Genomic DNA, 16,507 nt, shown 5'->3' with positions numbered 1-16,507 from the left:
TTGGCTGGTGAGCAGGGACCCCATGTTGGCCTCTCAACCGGTTTGGGGGTATGGGGGTGAAGGTGGGGGAGAGCACTCTGCTGGGCTATCCACTGCACAAGCACCTAGGAAATAGACCGACCTTTCTTTGCCCAGGAGACCCTCCTCTCACTGGAGTGCACGTAATCTTCAAATACCGTCTGCAAGACTGTGGCTCGCTCTCGGATTTCCTGGGGGCCAACAGCATGGGATTTCTGAGAGGGCGACGGAAGGATTAAAGGAGAGATAGAGTCAAAGTCAGGAATAATGAAGCAGTTTATAATAGATTTAATAACAGTAAAACCACACAGTAACCACCTAGGGGCCAACAAGTGTAATCCTTTCAATATTACTAGGGAAAAAAAGGGAGCTATAGAGATGTTAAAGTCAAGTAAAGATGAGGATGGCTTTATGAGAAGATCAGGTCTGTTTACTTATTTACTTACTTTTCTTCCTGACCTCTTACCATGCATGTTCAAAATCAAAGACCATTGGAGACACTTTGGAATTTTCCAAGTCCAATTCAGACATTTAAAACATCACTGAACATCAGCTGTTTTCAAATGGGTCTTGGATCTCCTAGGGATCCTCACCTTTCCCTTACACACACCAGTGGAACACTGACAATTTCTCTTCATGAGCACTCCACAGTGACCTGCCTAAAATTCTGCCTTAAAAAGTTACCCCTATGCTTGAATTTCAGAGCAGGCTTTCTCAGTGCCTAGAGCGGTTCAGAATTCTAGTGTTTCAGATATATTCCTCCAGCCCATGGCCACTGTGCTGAGTTCCCAGGAATCTATTAAGGAGTGAGTGGGCTGTTCCAGGACACGACACTCAAAAACTGCCTGGATCTCTGCAGCAAATTGTCCCTGTGTAAGAGGTAGCATCTGTGTGCATGCAAAGAGCCTACAGATGGAAAATGATAACAAAATAGACGATTATTGTCTTTTCATTCTTTAACAGTACCAGAGAAAAAAATTTCCTTTTTAAATATCTCCTCTAAAAACTAGGGGCTTTTGTCTCCAATATCTTAAAACAAACATGAGTGCTTTCTACTGAATGTGAAATCAAGAGAACACAGATTCTTCCACCCAATGAGGCCAACCTGCCAAGTGACACTGATCACCTGAGTGGTGCTGGTGCCTCTACTTCCACCCGCCACCCCAGTGTGAGCCCCCGGGGAAAATCCAGAGTGAGACCAGGTCGTGCTGCTTAACCTTGTAGATGACGGTGTATGAGCGCTTGCATCTGGCCTCACCAAGACCCCCCGAGCCTCCCTTTCACCTTTAAGGCTGACAGAGGAAGAACAAAGGGGAGGAAAGAAAAAGCCTCATTCTCTGGATCGACGTTCATCTCTATATTAAGAGACTTAACAACGTGAAAATGTTTTTAGTTGAGTCAAATCATTCCTGCTACCTGTTTGGTTGATGACAGTCTCGCGGATGTCACAGTACAATACAAGGTCCCCCTAAGGGTTCTATCCGCTAAAATGTCAGGAGAAGAGTCACTCAGGAGCCGTGTTACCAAAGTGGACATTTGCTATTGTCATTAACAAGGATTTTTTTTTTTAAACCCTCTTAACTGATGTGAAATGCAAACTTTCTTTTGCTGCCCTCCTTTCGTTAAGCCACCTCAGCAGCACAACTGTCACCTTCCCTGTGTGCTTTTTTTTTTTAATATGAATGTGAAATTAGCGAGGATGCCCTTTCCCCTGGCGGACAGAATCCTCTGTTATTAAAAAGTAAAGCACTTTAATAATGAAAACTTTTTCCTCTTTTTCTTGTGTTTTAACTGTTTAAAATTAATGAGAAGGGCAGAATGGTTGTCAAAGCGATATTGAAAGCCGGGCAGCCAGGACCGAATAAGCACAAAAATCCCTCTAGAGTGTTAAATAAACAGAGCTCCAGCCCTCTCCGAATCCCTCTGTTGGTTATTGTATACATTCTGTAACAGCTCTCAGAATAGATCTGAGAGCCAGGGAGGCAGAGAGGTTTCAGAATTCCAATAAAGGCCTCAAATTAAAGACAGCCTGGTGCGAATTCCAGGAGAAAATTAAAGAGACCTCAAGCTTAAGTGACAGGTGACTTGCTTCTGTGTCACAACTGTCAGGGGATTTAGTGATAATATGGCAATATATTACAAAGGGTTTTTCTTATTCCCCCCTTTAGGTTTCAAAATGAGGCATCTTTTCTTCCCAACCAAAAAAAAAAAAAATTACATATATATAATGTGAGTGTGTATACAAGTGAAATACGTAGGGAAAAAAACATGATAGAACTAGGTTCACAGGTTTGAAATGATAAGGTCAGTTTTAGTAAAATATAAGAATAAGTTAATGGCAGAAAAAAACAATATACGTTACTTAGGAAAAAATATCTTACTCCTCCCTAACCCCCGCTTCCAGAAATACCTCATTTTAAAATTGCCCCTCTTGAGAATGAATGAGGGATTCTTCAGTTGTCTTCTGGGGAGGACAATCTAAATTTAAACTGAAGACAGAGTGGGGCAGAGTTATGCAGCACCATCTCAGCCCCAGACAGGTAAAATGCTCCTATAATGAGAGCGGGTCAAACCCCTGAGGGCACACGAATACCTGGCAGGACTGGCTTTCCCACCCTCAAAGACACACAGTCAGTCCTGGTTAATGAAGCTAACTTGCAACTAGAGGACCATGGGTAGTTTAGAAAACACATTTCCGACCATCCTTCCGCGCATGCAACGCACCTTTGTCTCTAATATCCTACTGATCTTGGAAAAGACAGGCCATCAGAAAGGATGAGCAGGGGGCTCTGAACTTATTTTAAGATCTCGCAACACCAGCAACGGCTCCTTTGTTAGGATAAGTTTACGGGTATATTTCATAGGACAAAAACGCTTGTAGGAAAAACATGGTTGGGTGTGTGTATACTTTGATGATGAAGATTTCACACCTATCAAGAAGCAACAGATGGGAGTCTAAGATAAATAGACTGGACTATTTTTATTATAAAAAGTAGTAGCAGAGGTAGGAGGTTTTTGTGAAAGCCTGCATCTTGATATTGCCAACTTCCAAGGTATTTTTAAGCTAAATGGAAGGGTTTTGTTTTAATCACTTTATTGCCAAGCTGAGTTTTACCCCCATGGTCCCTAGAACCTTCTGAGCGCTTCCCAGTAAAGTTGAAAGATCAAATTTATTCTCTTTGTAGGCAGGTGAACATTCACACACCCAGACGTAGCTATATATATTTTATATACCTAAATATGAAATATACATTTTACAGATGCTTCACTCGCTTTCTTTCTGTTCGCAGAAGCCCAAAAATGTATATGCCAAAGGGACATTTACCATGGGCTTCAATCGCGCTGGGTGAAGGAGAGGGGCCCTGTAATGAGGTGTCTGGCTATCTGAATGAAAGGCCTAGCAACTGAACCCACATTTACATGCCTGGCATTAGTTCGCATGCTAGAGGGCTGCTCAAATTGAGGACAGCAATTAAGACACACGGTATTTCTTATGCACAACAGAATTAAAAGTTGTATCCAGCATCTAGTTTATTCTTTTTACTACTGACATGAATCACACATAAAATACTCTCCCGGGTTGTGTAGATCCGTGCAATAATTAGTAACACAGTCAATTTAGTTTAGTTTTTCTTTTTCCTCTGAGTTCAAGTTAAACTTGGCTCAGTCAGCCAGGTCTTTACCAACATGACACCTAGAATGTAGGATGGTTAATTTAGCTTTCTAAGTTAATCAGTTATATCATGAAAGCCCAACCTTGCTCAGCTTTTCTAAAAATAAAAATAAAAAAAAAAAAATAACCAAACCTTAAAAATATCCAAGCATTCACTACTATCTGTCAAGGAAGGAGCTGGGGGGCTGAGATCACGAGACAGAGTTTCTAGACCTAAGAATCTATGAGGTCTGGAACTCTACAGGGCACTTTATGCCTTGTTTTATTTAAACCTCACAGCAATCGTGTGTTTTACAGATGGGAAGACTGAGGCTGGGAGAAGATAAAATCTGCCTGAGATTGCAGAGCTACCAGCTGGGAAGCAAGGATTCAAACTCAAACTCGTATCTGTCTGACTCTGGGACCTGGTTCTTACTCATGAAGTTAGAACCGCTCCTCAAGTCTCAGGAAGTCTTTGAGGTTGGCCTCAAGCCAGGGAAAAGGCTTATGGAGAAGAATTTATGCTGCAAGGCCACAGAAGGGCAGATGTTACCAAAAGAAATGACTGCAGCTTGTTGCTGAAAGAGTGGAGGGAGGTGCAGCTGCTCCACTCCTTCTTTGGGGACGTGTATTTCAGGAGAGGCTTCCTGCCCTTCTACAGCTTCCCTGCGTTGTGCAGACAGGCAATGATCAACTCCCTGGAGAGAAATGATCTGCGCTCGGGGATAAAGACTGACACCAGCGCCAGGCCCAGAAAGAGTATACCTGAGACTACGTTTGATCAAACTTACAATCTCATTTTGTAATTGTACTACTTGCTCTTATTTCTGGAGAGCTGGCAGATGCTAATGTTCCACTTATTATGATACAGCAAAAAAGGGCACTGGGATTCATGTCCCTGAGTCTGGGCTTTAATTCCACATCTGCTACTAACTTGTATGACTACAAATAATCATGATAGTTACAGTAATAATAAAAAATGACCTTTGGGCCGGGTGCAGTGGCTCATGCTTGTAATCCCCGCACTTTGGGAGGCCAAGATGGGCAGATCACCTGAGGTCAGGAGTTTGAGGCCAGCCTGGCCAACATGGTGAAACCCAATCTCTACTAAAAATACAAAAGTTAGCCAGGCGTGGTGGTGTGTGCCTGTAATCCAGCTACTTGGGAGGCTGAGGCAGGAGAATCGCTTGAATCCAGGAGGCGGAGGTTGCAATAAGCTGAGACCATGCCACTGCACCCCAGCCTGGGCGACACAGCGAGACTCCATCTCCAAAAAAAAAAAAAAAAGCCCTTTGGTCCTATGCTTTATACTTGGGACTCCAGGACTATTTCCCACACAATCCTCTGATGTCCTTAGAAGAACACTATTTTATCTCAACTTTACATGTGAAGAAACTGAGGCTTAGAAAGGTCTAGTCCTGGCCAGGTGCAGTGGCTCACGCCTGTAATCCCAGAACTTTGGGAGACCGAGGTGGGCGGATCACAAGGTCAAGAGATTGAGACCATCTGGCCAACATAGTGAAACCCCGTCTTTACTAAAAATACAAGAATTAGGTGGGCGTGGTGGCACGTGCCTGTATTCCCAGCTACTCGGGAGGCTAAGGCAGGAGAATCTCTTGAACCCGGGAGGCGGAGGTTGTAGTGAGCTGAGATTGCGCCATTGCACTCCAGCATGGGCGACACAGCAAGACTCCATCTCAAAAAAGAAAAAAAGAAACCCAAAAAACCCCTTAACTAGAATTTACGATAGTGTGAAAAGAACAGAAGTGTGCCAAGACCAATGAAGATGTGTCTGGTCACAGATCTCGCAGTGAGCCAAGATCGTGCCACTGTACTCGAGCCTGGGGGACAGAGCAAGACTCCGTCTCAAAAAAAAGCTCCAGTCTTTGCCCAAAGTCAAACACTGGTGACAGATGAGGAACGTGACCCTGAGGCTGTGCTCTTAGCCACTCTGCTACACTGCCTCTTCGAAAGAAACTGAGGCTTAGAAAGGTCCAGTCCCTGCCCAAGGTCACACACTGGTGACAGATGAGGAATGTGACCCTGAGGCCGTGCTCTTAGCCACTCTGCTACACTGCCTCCACGATCAGCTCCCCATCTGCTCCCTGCTGATCCCATAGAGATGCCGTGGAACCATAATTAAGTATCTGGGGGAACACTAAAAAAGAAACCAAAAGGCCGGGCGTGGTGGCTCACACCTGTAATCCCAGTACTTTGGGAGGCCGAGGAGGGCGAATCACGAGGTCAGGAGTTTGAGACCGGCCTGACCAACACGGTGAAACCCCATCTCTACTAAAAATACAAAAAAATTAGGTGGGTGCGGTGGCGCGCGCCTATTCCCAGCTACTCGGGAGGCTGAGGCAGAAGAATCACTTGAACCAGGGAGGCGGAGGTTGCAGTGAGCTGAGATTGCGCCATTGCACTCCAGCATGGGCAACAGAGCGAGACTCCATCACAAAAAAAAAAGAAAAAAAAAAAGAAAAAAAGAAACCCAAAAAGCCCCTTAACTAGAATTTATGATAGTGTGAAAAGAACAGAAGTGTGCCAAGACCAATGAAGATCTGTCTGGCCACAGGTCAACACCCCTAACAACAAACTATTAAGAAAGGGTGGTCCAGAGGCTTATGAGTCTTCTATGAAATACTGACTTGCTTCAAGTAACCTGATGACCAATGGAGGTTTTAATAGCTTTTATTGTTCACAGGGATCTTTGCTATGGTACTAACTGTTGATCAAATGTCACCTCTAAAAATGACTAACATTTCCTTATTTAAAAAACGATTCAGTTCAATTATCTTGGTTTAGTTAATACTAATAAAGGCATATCGGTATACGGTTAAATATATGTGCTTTGAAGTTAAGACTTCAAATCCCAGAATGACTAAAGCATATTGGTGTGCACCTGTGAAAGTTCCTTCACCTCTCTAAGTCTCAGTTTCCTCATCTGTAAGTTGGGGCCATCACTACCTTCTCAGATTGGTAGATTAAATGGGACCGTGCATGTAAAGAGTGTAGCACAGTCCTAGGTTGGGAATACACACTTTGCTAATAGAGGCTATATGGCTATTTCCTCTCCTGGTATTACATACATTTCCTCAGATGCTCTCTAAAACAAGGGAACTTAAGTCAGGGTCAGTGAAACGGGGTCCCTCCCTGCTCAGGGAGAATAATGATCCAAATACAGGCACATGCTACAGCATGATAAAAACTCTTAAGCTTGATCTATCTGGCCCTGATTTTCCAGTCCATCCTCAGGCACACAAAAACAAATGTAAAATATTCAAGTGATTAATATCTCACAGACAAAATTACATATAGCAACACTGCACCCACACATGGGAATACTGGGTAAGGGTGTGGGGTTGGGTGAGGGAATAATGGTTTAGTCGGGTGCAGCCTTAAGAGAAGGAGCAGGAAAGGGTGTCCAGGGCTGTCTGCACCTGCTCAGAATCTCCATATGGAACTGCATGGATAATAAAAATTTTTCTTCTTAATGATCTCAACTTTACTCTTCCTCTGTGGATAGCACACACATTAAAAAATGGATGAACTAAGTGTGTCTGAAAGCAGACACAGAGATACCTATTTCTTCCACGCTGTCTGGGATAGGCAGGTCTAAGCAGCCGTCCTTGCTGAGAATCTGGACAGGGACCACCGGGGCTGAGCGTGTGGAGCTGCCTCCAGACTCATTCTGGCCTGGACCTCCTTTCTGGGGAGCCTGCTGCTGTCTGGCAGGCTTCCAGAATGGACCGTAGCCCACTCACTAGATGAGAGTGGCAAACGCATCCAGAAGCAAAGACGAGAAAAAACAAAACAAAAAACAAAACAAAACAAAAAAAAAAACACCGAGATTTGGCCTCATCTAATGTCCACGGTTCTTAAAATAAATGTTTTGCTTGACAGAGGAAGTAACCCATACACAGAGCCTCTACTACCCCAAACCAAGTGAGTCATGTCTGTTGGCAGCAAGCACAATAAATAACAAAACTCACCTGGGCTCCCCATCGTTTCCCTTTAAAACAATCATCTCTCGCCAGAACACACAAAATATCTTCCATCTTCATCTCAGAAACGCTGTAAAAGGAAGGGCATAGCAAGGTAAACTTTTTGCTCTTTCAGAAACACCCAAGACCTTGATGCACAAAACTGGCCTATTCTTGAGCTAATTAGACATGAAGTAGAAGTGACACCTTCCTAGGAAAGGAAATATTTTCCTAAACCCTTAGGAATTGAGAAGGGGACCTCTATGATATTAAAGGGACAGGATGATATTCCTGACACTTTCTTTCCTCCCTGATGAATTTAAAAGAGGCTACATTTAGAATTTCCTTAATAGAGATTGTGTCATTATTTCTTAATAAATCTTGAATACCAAACAAGTGTGCCCACTCAACTGATCAACTCCCTTGCCTTGAGCAGATGATGATGAAATAGAAAGCATTTTGATCTCTTTAGTTTATACTGGAGAGAGAGAGAAAAAAAAAAAAAAAAAAGGAAAGAGAAGGGTGGCCAACATCCTCCACTGTGGGGTAAACACCCCTGTGAGGGTAATGAGGACACAAAGCCCTGTCCACAGCAGCACTGCCCTTTCCTCTTCTACCCTGAAGGAGCTTCACTACCCTTGTCTCTTAATTACTGAGGGGTGAAGACCCAAGGATCTCTGACAAACCCGGAGCCATGTGCCAAGCACTGAGACAAGAACTCGGGCTTCACTCAGGAACAGAAGCCACCAGGAGCCAGAACAGAACAGTCACACCTGCCTAGCGGTGGAGTCTGGAAAGCCTCCGCTTCATCCAATCGACTGCAAGGCCACAGCATTCGAGTGTAGGGAGCAGAGAGAGACTTGCGTGTCAGAGATGAAGGAGGAAACGTGAGCTGCTGCTAAGATACTTCCCAGGGAGAAAGAGAAACAGAAAGAGAAGGAGGAGTTCTAGGGGGGAAACAGATCATAAAAAGACAAATGATTTTGTTGTATGTTCCTTTTTTTTTTTTTTTTTGAAAATGTAACAGCAAATTAAAACATGAATGGCAACCTCTTAGGTGGGAGAAGACAATTCTCCCCCTTTCACCCAAAGGTTACTCTGACAAGGCTATGAATGAAAATGTCACGTCTCTGACAGCGATTTACCTGAAATGTGTCATCTCCCTGCACACCCCTAGTCCTCACCCCTCAGCATCCTCTCTCTGCTGCCAACTCACAGCCCTATGGATGAGCGAAGCCTTTTTACAGCAGCAAGAGTCAACCAGAGGAGGCAGAGCATGCTCTGAAAGGGCAGGAGTCGGAGGGAGAGTGCCCTGACTTCACGGGAAATCTACTTTTCGTAGGAGACAGGAATGCATGGCTATTGAACTCCCCTCTCATTTGTGCCTGGAACCCTGAAGAAAGGTGAAAACATAGCCCAGTCCCATCTTTTTCTTGGTCTATCTGATTTGCTTCTATTCATCACTTTTTTCTTGAGAAAAAAAAGAGGAAAAACACAAAAGTAAAAGAAACGCAAGAACTTGGGGTCAAATCTTGAAGCAGAAAGAAAAAAGAATCGTGCCACTTGCATTCAGGAATATAAAAAGCTAAATAGCCACAGAAAGGCAGCATTCTCAAATGCATGTGCTGATATTCCAGCCGGAGCGCGGCTCATATGCTGCGTGTCCACCTGGCGATGTCGGGGGACCACACACCCCAAGCACACGGGAGCTGAGAGGGAACTGAAGTGATTTACAGTTTCAAAGGGCCTTCTTCCTCCTAAGAAATTGCTGCTTCTGAGGAACAAAGCAAATCTACTATGATTATTTATGGGTCCATCAACAGATCTGAATCACCCCACCTTAGTAGGAAACGAGATGGATAAATAAATAAATTCAGGGAACTGTCTTATGCCTGATCTAAGAAATACACGTTTTGATGAAGCATTTACATTTTAATAAACCAATGATGATTTTCATTAGAAACACATTTAAAGGGGAGGCAGAAAAAAGTTAAGAAGTTGACAAATACAGAGAAGTCGAAAGAATGCAGAAGCAAAGTTCTGAGCATCTAGACAGAGGGGGCAATGGCCCAGGAACCTGTCTCTTGTCCTGTCTGCTCCATTCAACTGCCAGGGCAGCGCTCGGTCTAGGAAGGCGGGTGGCCGTTTGTCGTGCTGGCCCTTGCTGCCGAGAGCCTCGGCCTGCCTTCTCCAATCTGCCCTGTGATGCCTCAGCCCTCCCAGCGCCCCTCTGCCTGGCTCTCATGTTCTCAGGCACGAAACATGCACGTGCTTCCTCCTCCTCAAAAAATATTTAGGAGTGGACCTTTTGGGTTCTAAAAATGTTCAAGTCTGCTTCTTCCCACTGAACACTTTGCAACTGGTTAATAGGGGTTTGTTGTTTTTTTTTTTTCATTAAGTCAAAGAAATAGCTCATGTGTAGATATAGCCAATGTAGAGCCTTTCCTCAAACAGAAATTGGGAAGAACAATGCATGACTGCAACGTAGTAACCCAGATTCTGATGTCTGTTTAAGTTGATTATAGCGCGCCCACGAGGCAGGCAGCGGTCCAGGCCCAGGCCCCACACAAGTGAGTTTTCAGGGCAGACACCAGTGAAGTGGGGCTCACGCAAGGACCCTCCCTCCTCACGCAAATGCTCTTCCACCACCCTGCAGAGTCCCTTCCCAAAAGGCCTACACTTCCTCCTTCCGGAAGAGGTGGCGTTTGTCACTGAGTTGTCTTCCTTCTAACGTGGGATAAAAAAGGGAGTCATGTAAATGAGGGCACACTATTTTTTCCAGACAAGATCATCACAGCAGATGACAGTATTTGCTATGTCTTTAAAATATACCTGACTCCCTAATACTTCATGCCTCTGCTAATCACTGTTTTCCCTTCTCAATTTTAGCTTTATATTTGAGCCCTTCATAGCAATCTACTTGAAGGTGTTATTAGAGAAAAATAAAGAGAACAGAGAGAGGCATGTCTGCTGTTAACTCTAGCATTAGACAATTATCATTGGACTCTGTAATTGCTGTCACTCATTTTTCTTAGGAAGAGGTCATGTTAAAGTGAACGAGCTTGGGGGAACATCCAGAGAGCTGCAGCCAGCAAGGAACGGGAGAATGGAATTTGTAGCTCTAGAATGGAAGGAAGAGGAAAAGAAGTGTGGAGCGACTGACAGGCTGTTACGGTGTGGTGACTACATTTTCTATTGTGGGGCCACAACACAAAATTCTGAAGATGCTTTCTGCAGGTACACAAATTCCTATGACAGGAAACGCGGCCACCAGCAGCACTGTGACGGGCTCCCAGCCTGTGAGAACAGGGTCAGGGAGGAAAAGGAAACCAGCTGCGCCAGCGGGCTTGCATTTCACCTTCCCCAGGGTTCCTGGTACACCCGCCTGGTGGGTGTCAGCCTCCATGCTGAAAGGGCCGCAAAGAGAGGCCAGCCAGCCTCCAGCTGAGGGAGCTCAGAACTCAGCCGGAGAAGCGGTGCTGGGTGAAAAGTGACTGATCTGTATGAGATTTCTTTCACTAATAAGATACAATATGCATATCTTCCTTAACAAATAAAAACCACTCTTTCAACTGACAGACTGTGTTAAGATAAGGAACACACTGAAGAAAGGAAAACCCGAACTATATTTTGGCCCCCCTGACATTACAACCAGGAGTAGTTTCCTTCCTCCCTCAACACTGCAGGACACACGACACATTTTCTGAATGAGCCTCAGTCCGTAAGTGTTCACACGAACAACCTTGAGAGAGTTTTGAAAAGCCTTACTAGCATGAGAGGTGGAGTTCTGCTGGTGGGAGATGGGGCAGGTATGGTGGGGACAGCCACACACAGCTCCTGCGACTGAGTGGGCTGCACCCCTAACAGGCCTCCAGGCTGCCTGCTAGGATGTTTCCATTCCAATGACGAATGCAGTGCTTTGTTCTAGCACTGTACTTTAGGGGAGAAAACAGTGTTGCAGTTCTATCTGATGTTTTACATAAAACACAGGGCTGGGCAAGGAAAAGGAAGTAAGACTATCCCATTGACAGCAGAGCTGAGCTGTGTGCTCACGGCACGCCAGGTCTGGAATCCAGGGCTTTACTAAAGCAGGGGTGTGAGGTGCTGAACTGTGACACACAGGATGGCGGCTGAACGTCCTGGCTGTGAGTGTAGTATGGATTTCAACAGCCTCAAAATCATTTCCCCTGGGTTTATCTTCCTGGGGGAGGGAAATTGTGTGGTAAGTAAAAAGCATTATTTCTTTAAAAGACAAATCAACTTTGAAGATACAAACCATTAATTGCAAGAAATAAAAGTTGTGAATAAAAGGCCTTTCAGAAGCTGTGAAGATGGTGCATACTTATCTTTACAGCAGGAGAAACAAAACACAGCTCTCTAAAAGAAAACCAAGTACAACAGATCGCCCTATGACTTAGTCTGGCAATGCAATGAAAACTGTCATGTGCTGAGGATATTAAGGGTTTTAGTTTTTGCCACTGGCTATTCTGGGACTCATTTAGGGATCACAAGGGTTAATGGCTCTTCGTCAGCTTACAAGGCCCATCCACTGTAAAAAGCGACCGAAAGTTAATTAGGTGAGATCAGCCGAAACCCCATTCAGGTTTCTGACTCACTTGATTTTGTGAGAAGCCAACGAGTTGACATATTCTGCCTCCGAAGGAGCCAAAATGAGCAGGCTGCTCCCATGGCAGCCAATCCGGGCGGTTCTTCCAATCCGGTGGATGTATTCTGCAGGTGAAGATGGCGCGTTGTACTAAAAAGGGTAACAAAAATGAAGGCATTCATAGATCAAGGGACTGCCATTAATTGGAAGTGCAATACCCCTCACCTGCCTCCAGGTATCCCAAGAATTAAATCCTGGTGCTATGGTTACTCTAACACAATCATAAGGAGAAGTCACTCAACCCTGAAACTCCTGGCTTCATTGGAAATAACAAGGCTCTGACACGCAAATGTGAACAGTGGCCAAGTTTCCGATAAATGAGACGTCTTCTCATCCCGATATCTCCTTTTTAATTTTACTTCTCCACAGGTCTCTTCATTTTCTGATTTGCATCTTTTCACTGTGGTGACTGGATGAGGTGAAAATGTAGGCAGGTGGGGGTACATTTCTCCAGGATGATCACATGACCTTGGCCTACTTCCTTGGAAGACAAGGCCATAGGGTGAGGTGTCCAGAGGACACTGGAGGGCATAAGGACGAAGGGGCTCCCTGCTCTGTGGGCAGAGTCTACCTCTGCTGCCAGGCCACCAGGAGCAGGCCCCAGGAGCCGGTCCCCACCAGCCTGTAGCAGCCCCATTCAGTCCTTTAGAATGAAGGCCATTCTACAGAATGTGTGCAGGTGAGGGGCAGGTTCCCTGCAGGCAGGACATTGCTTGTGCTTGCATGGAGAGCACTGCCAACTCAGAGAAAAGAGCAGACTCTATCACTCATTACGATGGATAATGCACAGCATTTTATGTTTTCTTTGGCAATAACTTTGCCATCATTAAAGCTAACTGACCATCCACTCGTTCTTCCTTTTTTTTCCCTTTGATGCTACACAAATCAAAAAGATGAGGGTCAAGAGGAATATAATGTATGGGAGGCTAAGCATATGAAATGAATCAATATTCATAATATAAGCTCTAAATGATCAATTCTGTATGTCTGGCCTCCGGTACATTAAAATCATCATTGCCTTATCTTCAGTTCACTCTGTGGCCAGCAGGAAAGAAGACACAATGACTCCAGTTCTAAAGTGATCATCTGCAGGGAGCAGATCAGACATCCTGGCCAGTGACAAGCACGCGATCCCACTAAAATGTGAATAAACCATGACTCACGTCAACAGGGCACGTGTTCCCCAGCCCCCACACAGAAGGGCTTAAAAATACCATTCTGTAGACTAATGAAAAGAAAAAACAAAACTAAAACCACCAGACTCTAGTGCTAACACCTGTACCCTCTGGCAAAGCGTCTAAGGCTAGAGGTATGTGTAAGATGCTGTCAGGAACTTAATTGCTCCCTGCAGGTCAATGTACATGGACACGGCTCTCAGGACAGCTGAGCCATCTCCTTCTGGACACAATGAGGCCTCCCAGGGGCTGAGGTAATTCCTGTTGTTTTCAGATTGCTGAAGTTTTGGTTTGTGACATGAATTAGTCTAGAAGCAGGAGAGCCTGCCACCTCCCTCTCGTGAACGCACATTCTGGCTGTTTTGCTGCAGCGGTGAGGTGGGCTGGGTTAAGGAAAGATGTCAGGGGAATTGTACAGATAAGGCTGGTTTGCTGCCTGGTTACCAGGGCAACACCCAAGAGGATAATAATAATTATTCTACTTAAAGCCAATGCATCTACTCATGATCATATATTCCTGCCTCAAGCTTACACCTTAACAACTAAAAAATTACCTGAACAATCCACGTGACTTGAGGGAGATCTAAGCCCCGAGCTGCAACATCCTTTAAAAAGAAAAGAATATGGTTTAACACTGAGTTTCTGAATCTTTCTGGGGTCCTGGATATGTCTGATAATTTAACACAAACTCTGAGAGTTCACCCACCCACAGTGCACACACATTCGGGCATACATGTGTATGCCCAGTACACACACACACACACACACACACACACACACACACACACAGAGTCCTGCATAAAACTTCAGGGGGCTCGGGGACCCACTGCAGTCCTCTTGTGGTTAAAAATTCTGATTTCGGGGCAAATTCTACAGAATCCATTGATGAGGGAGTCACAACACCCTTTGCTAAAAGAATCGACAGGTTAGCCTAGGAACTTAAACAGTAATGACCAGTTGCGTAATGTAAAGAACTCTGAACACACATTTTATTTGAAAAACCACTTGATGATGAACACATTCATGGATCATCATCCCCCCCGCCACAACCACGAGCAACGCCGAACAACAAGCTGGCCTTGAGGTGTGCTCTCGAACATCTCCCCTCAAGGCATTCGCTGTGGGAGTGAAGTGCAAAGTAGTTACTGAGGATTTTGCTTTCTGGCCTCAGAGAGCAGCAAGGATCCAGCAATCCTCCATCTCTTCTGATGGCTGGATTAGAATACAGGCCAAACCCATTAATCACTTCAAAGACTTAGCTAGAGAGCTGAAAAACTATAAAAGCAACGGAGATTTATTTTTTAATTTTATGTATCTTTTCAACTAGTCACCACCCAAAGAGCAAAAATTCTCTACTCTCTCTAGGCTCTCACCATTCCAGCAGACTGGAAAGTGGGAATTTCCCTGACTTTAGCTAACATTTGCACTCAGGATTCGTTCTTCAAGAATAACAGTCATAATGAGAGTGTCCCAGTCAACATTTACTGAACACTTACTATCCACCACACACACTGCGTTGAGATCTTTATCTGCGTTGCCTTGACTAATCCTCAAAAAAAATATTACCCCCATCTGACAGATGAGAAAACCAAAGTTAAGAGAGATTAAGTAGTTTGTTTGGGGACACACAGCTGGGAAGTGGAAATAATCCTCGAATCCAGGTCTGCTTTGCTTTTTCAAGGCCATATTATATTATACCGCATTCCACCATCAAAAATGATCCTATGTCCCTCATATGCTGCTGGTGGGAATCCCTATGGCAGGGAATTTGGCAGTATCTAGCAAAATTACATGTGCATTCGCTCTTGACCCAGAGCAGTATCACTTCTAGAAGTCCATCCAAAAAAAGACACACTGACAAAAATACAAAATGATATGGGCATGAGGCCATTGATTTCAGCACCATATATGATTATAGATCTAGAAAAACACTGTTGACCAGCAGAAGACAGGTTCGATAAAATACAGCAATATCCCATGTAATAGAGTACTATACAGCTATGAAAAGAACAAAGATTTCTATATACGGATATGGAGACTCTAGGATATATTTTGAGAATGTCTAGTATGCTTGTGTAAGAAGTTGGGAAAATACAAACATATTTGCTCATATTTCAGTAGGAAATAATGGTGGGAAGAATCCCCAAAGCTCAAAAAAATTGTCACCACTAGGGGAGGAAGAAAAGAGGAAGGATAGGATAAAGATGGAAGCTACACTTTTTCTTTTTTCTTTTTTGTTGAGATGGAGTCTCGCTGTGTTGCCCAGGCTGGAGTGCAGTGGTACGGTCTCGGCTCACTGCAAGCTCTGCCTCCCGGGTTCACGCCATTCTCCTGCCTCAGCCTCCCGAGTAGCTAGGACTACAGGTGCCCGCCATCACACCCGGCAAATTTTTTGTATTTTTAGTAGAGACGGGGTTTCACCATATTAGCTAGGATGGTCCCGATCTCCTGACCTCGTGATCCGCCCGCCTCAGCCTCCCAAAGTGCTGGGATTACAGGCCTGAGCCACTTCGCCTGGCCCGGAAGCTACACTTTCTTTAATGAATCTTGATACTTTTGACTCAGACCGTGGAAGTGTCTTGGCATAATTTAAAAAGATAAACAGCTGTCACTATAGGAAATACAGAGTATCACTTATGACATATTCTCACCAAACAAAATAAAACCTGAAACTAGAACCTAAATCTAATCAAGTCTCTAGATCCAACTACTAGTTTACAGGAAATATGGGAAAGAGGAACATGTTGAACAGCATGAGGACACAATTAGCCAAATCCTGAATGTAGGGTATTCTAAAAGACAAATGATCTGGTTTCTTCAAGAAAAAAGTTAAAGAAAAATAAAGGAGGGGTAACAACACCCAAAAAACATTAAATAGGCAGATGGAGAACCAATACCTTGATGGAAGCTCACAAAACCACCAACTGTGGTTATCTCTGGATGGAAGGATCTAGGCGGATTTTTACTTTTCTCTGTGTTTGGCTTTCTTTTAACAATGAATTCTTACCATTTC

The 16,507-nt window shown here is 44.3% G+C and overlaps 1 protein-coding gene across 22 annotated transcripts in view; it reads right to left on the bottom strand.

The window, feature by feature from the left end:
- Positions 1-16,507, bottom strand: part of DDX31 (DEAD-box helicase 31) — a 180,699-nt gene that overhangs the window by 127,019 nt on the left and 37,173 nt on the right. For 19 of the 22 annotated variants that reach the window (XM_065529954.2, XM_065529957.2, XM_074016175.1 and 16 more), the window contains 4 exons: positions 14,049-14,099; positions 12,270-12,409; positions 7,663-7,744; positions 122-233 (listed from right to left, as the gene is read on the bottom strand). In XM_065529954.2, coding sequence (XP_065386026.1) covers positions 122-233; positions 7,663-7,744; positions 12,270-12,409; positions 14,049-14,099 — 385 coding nt within the window. The remainder of the gene's footprint in view (positions 1-121; positions 234-7,662; positions 7,745-12,269; positions 12,410-14,048; positions 14,100-16,507) is intronic. The other 3 variants (XR_012424210.1, XR_006692805.3, XR_012424211.1) reach the window with 1 other exon arrangement.

This window comes from Macaca fascicularis, chromosome 15, assembly GCF_037993035.2.
Source record: "Macaca fascicularis isolate 582-1 chromosome 15, T2T-MFA8v1.1".
Lineage (NCBI taxonomy): Eukaryota > Metazoa > Chordata > Mammalia > Primates > Cercopithecidae > Macaca > Macaca fascicularis.
This window is presented reverse-complemented; position numbering and strand designations above follow the sequence as displayed.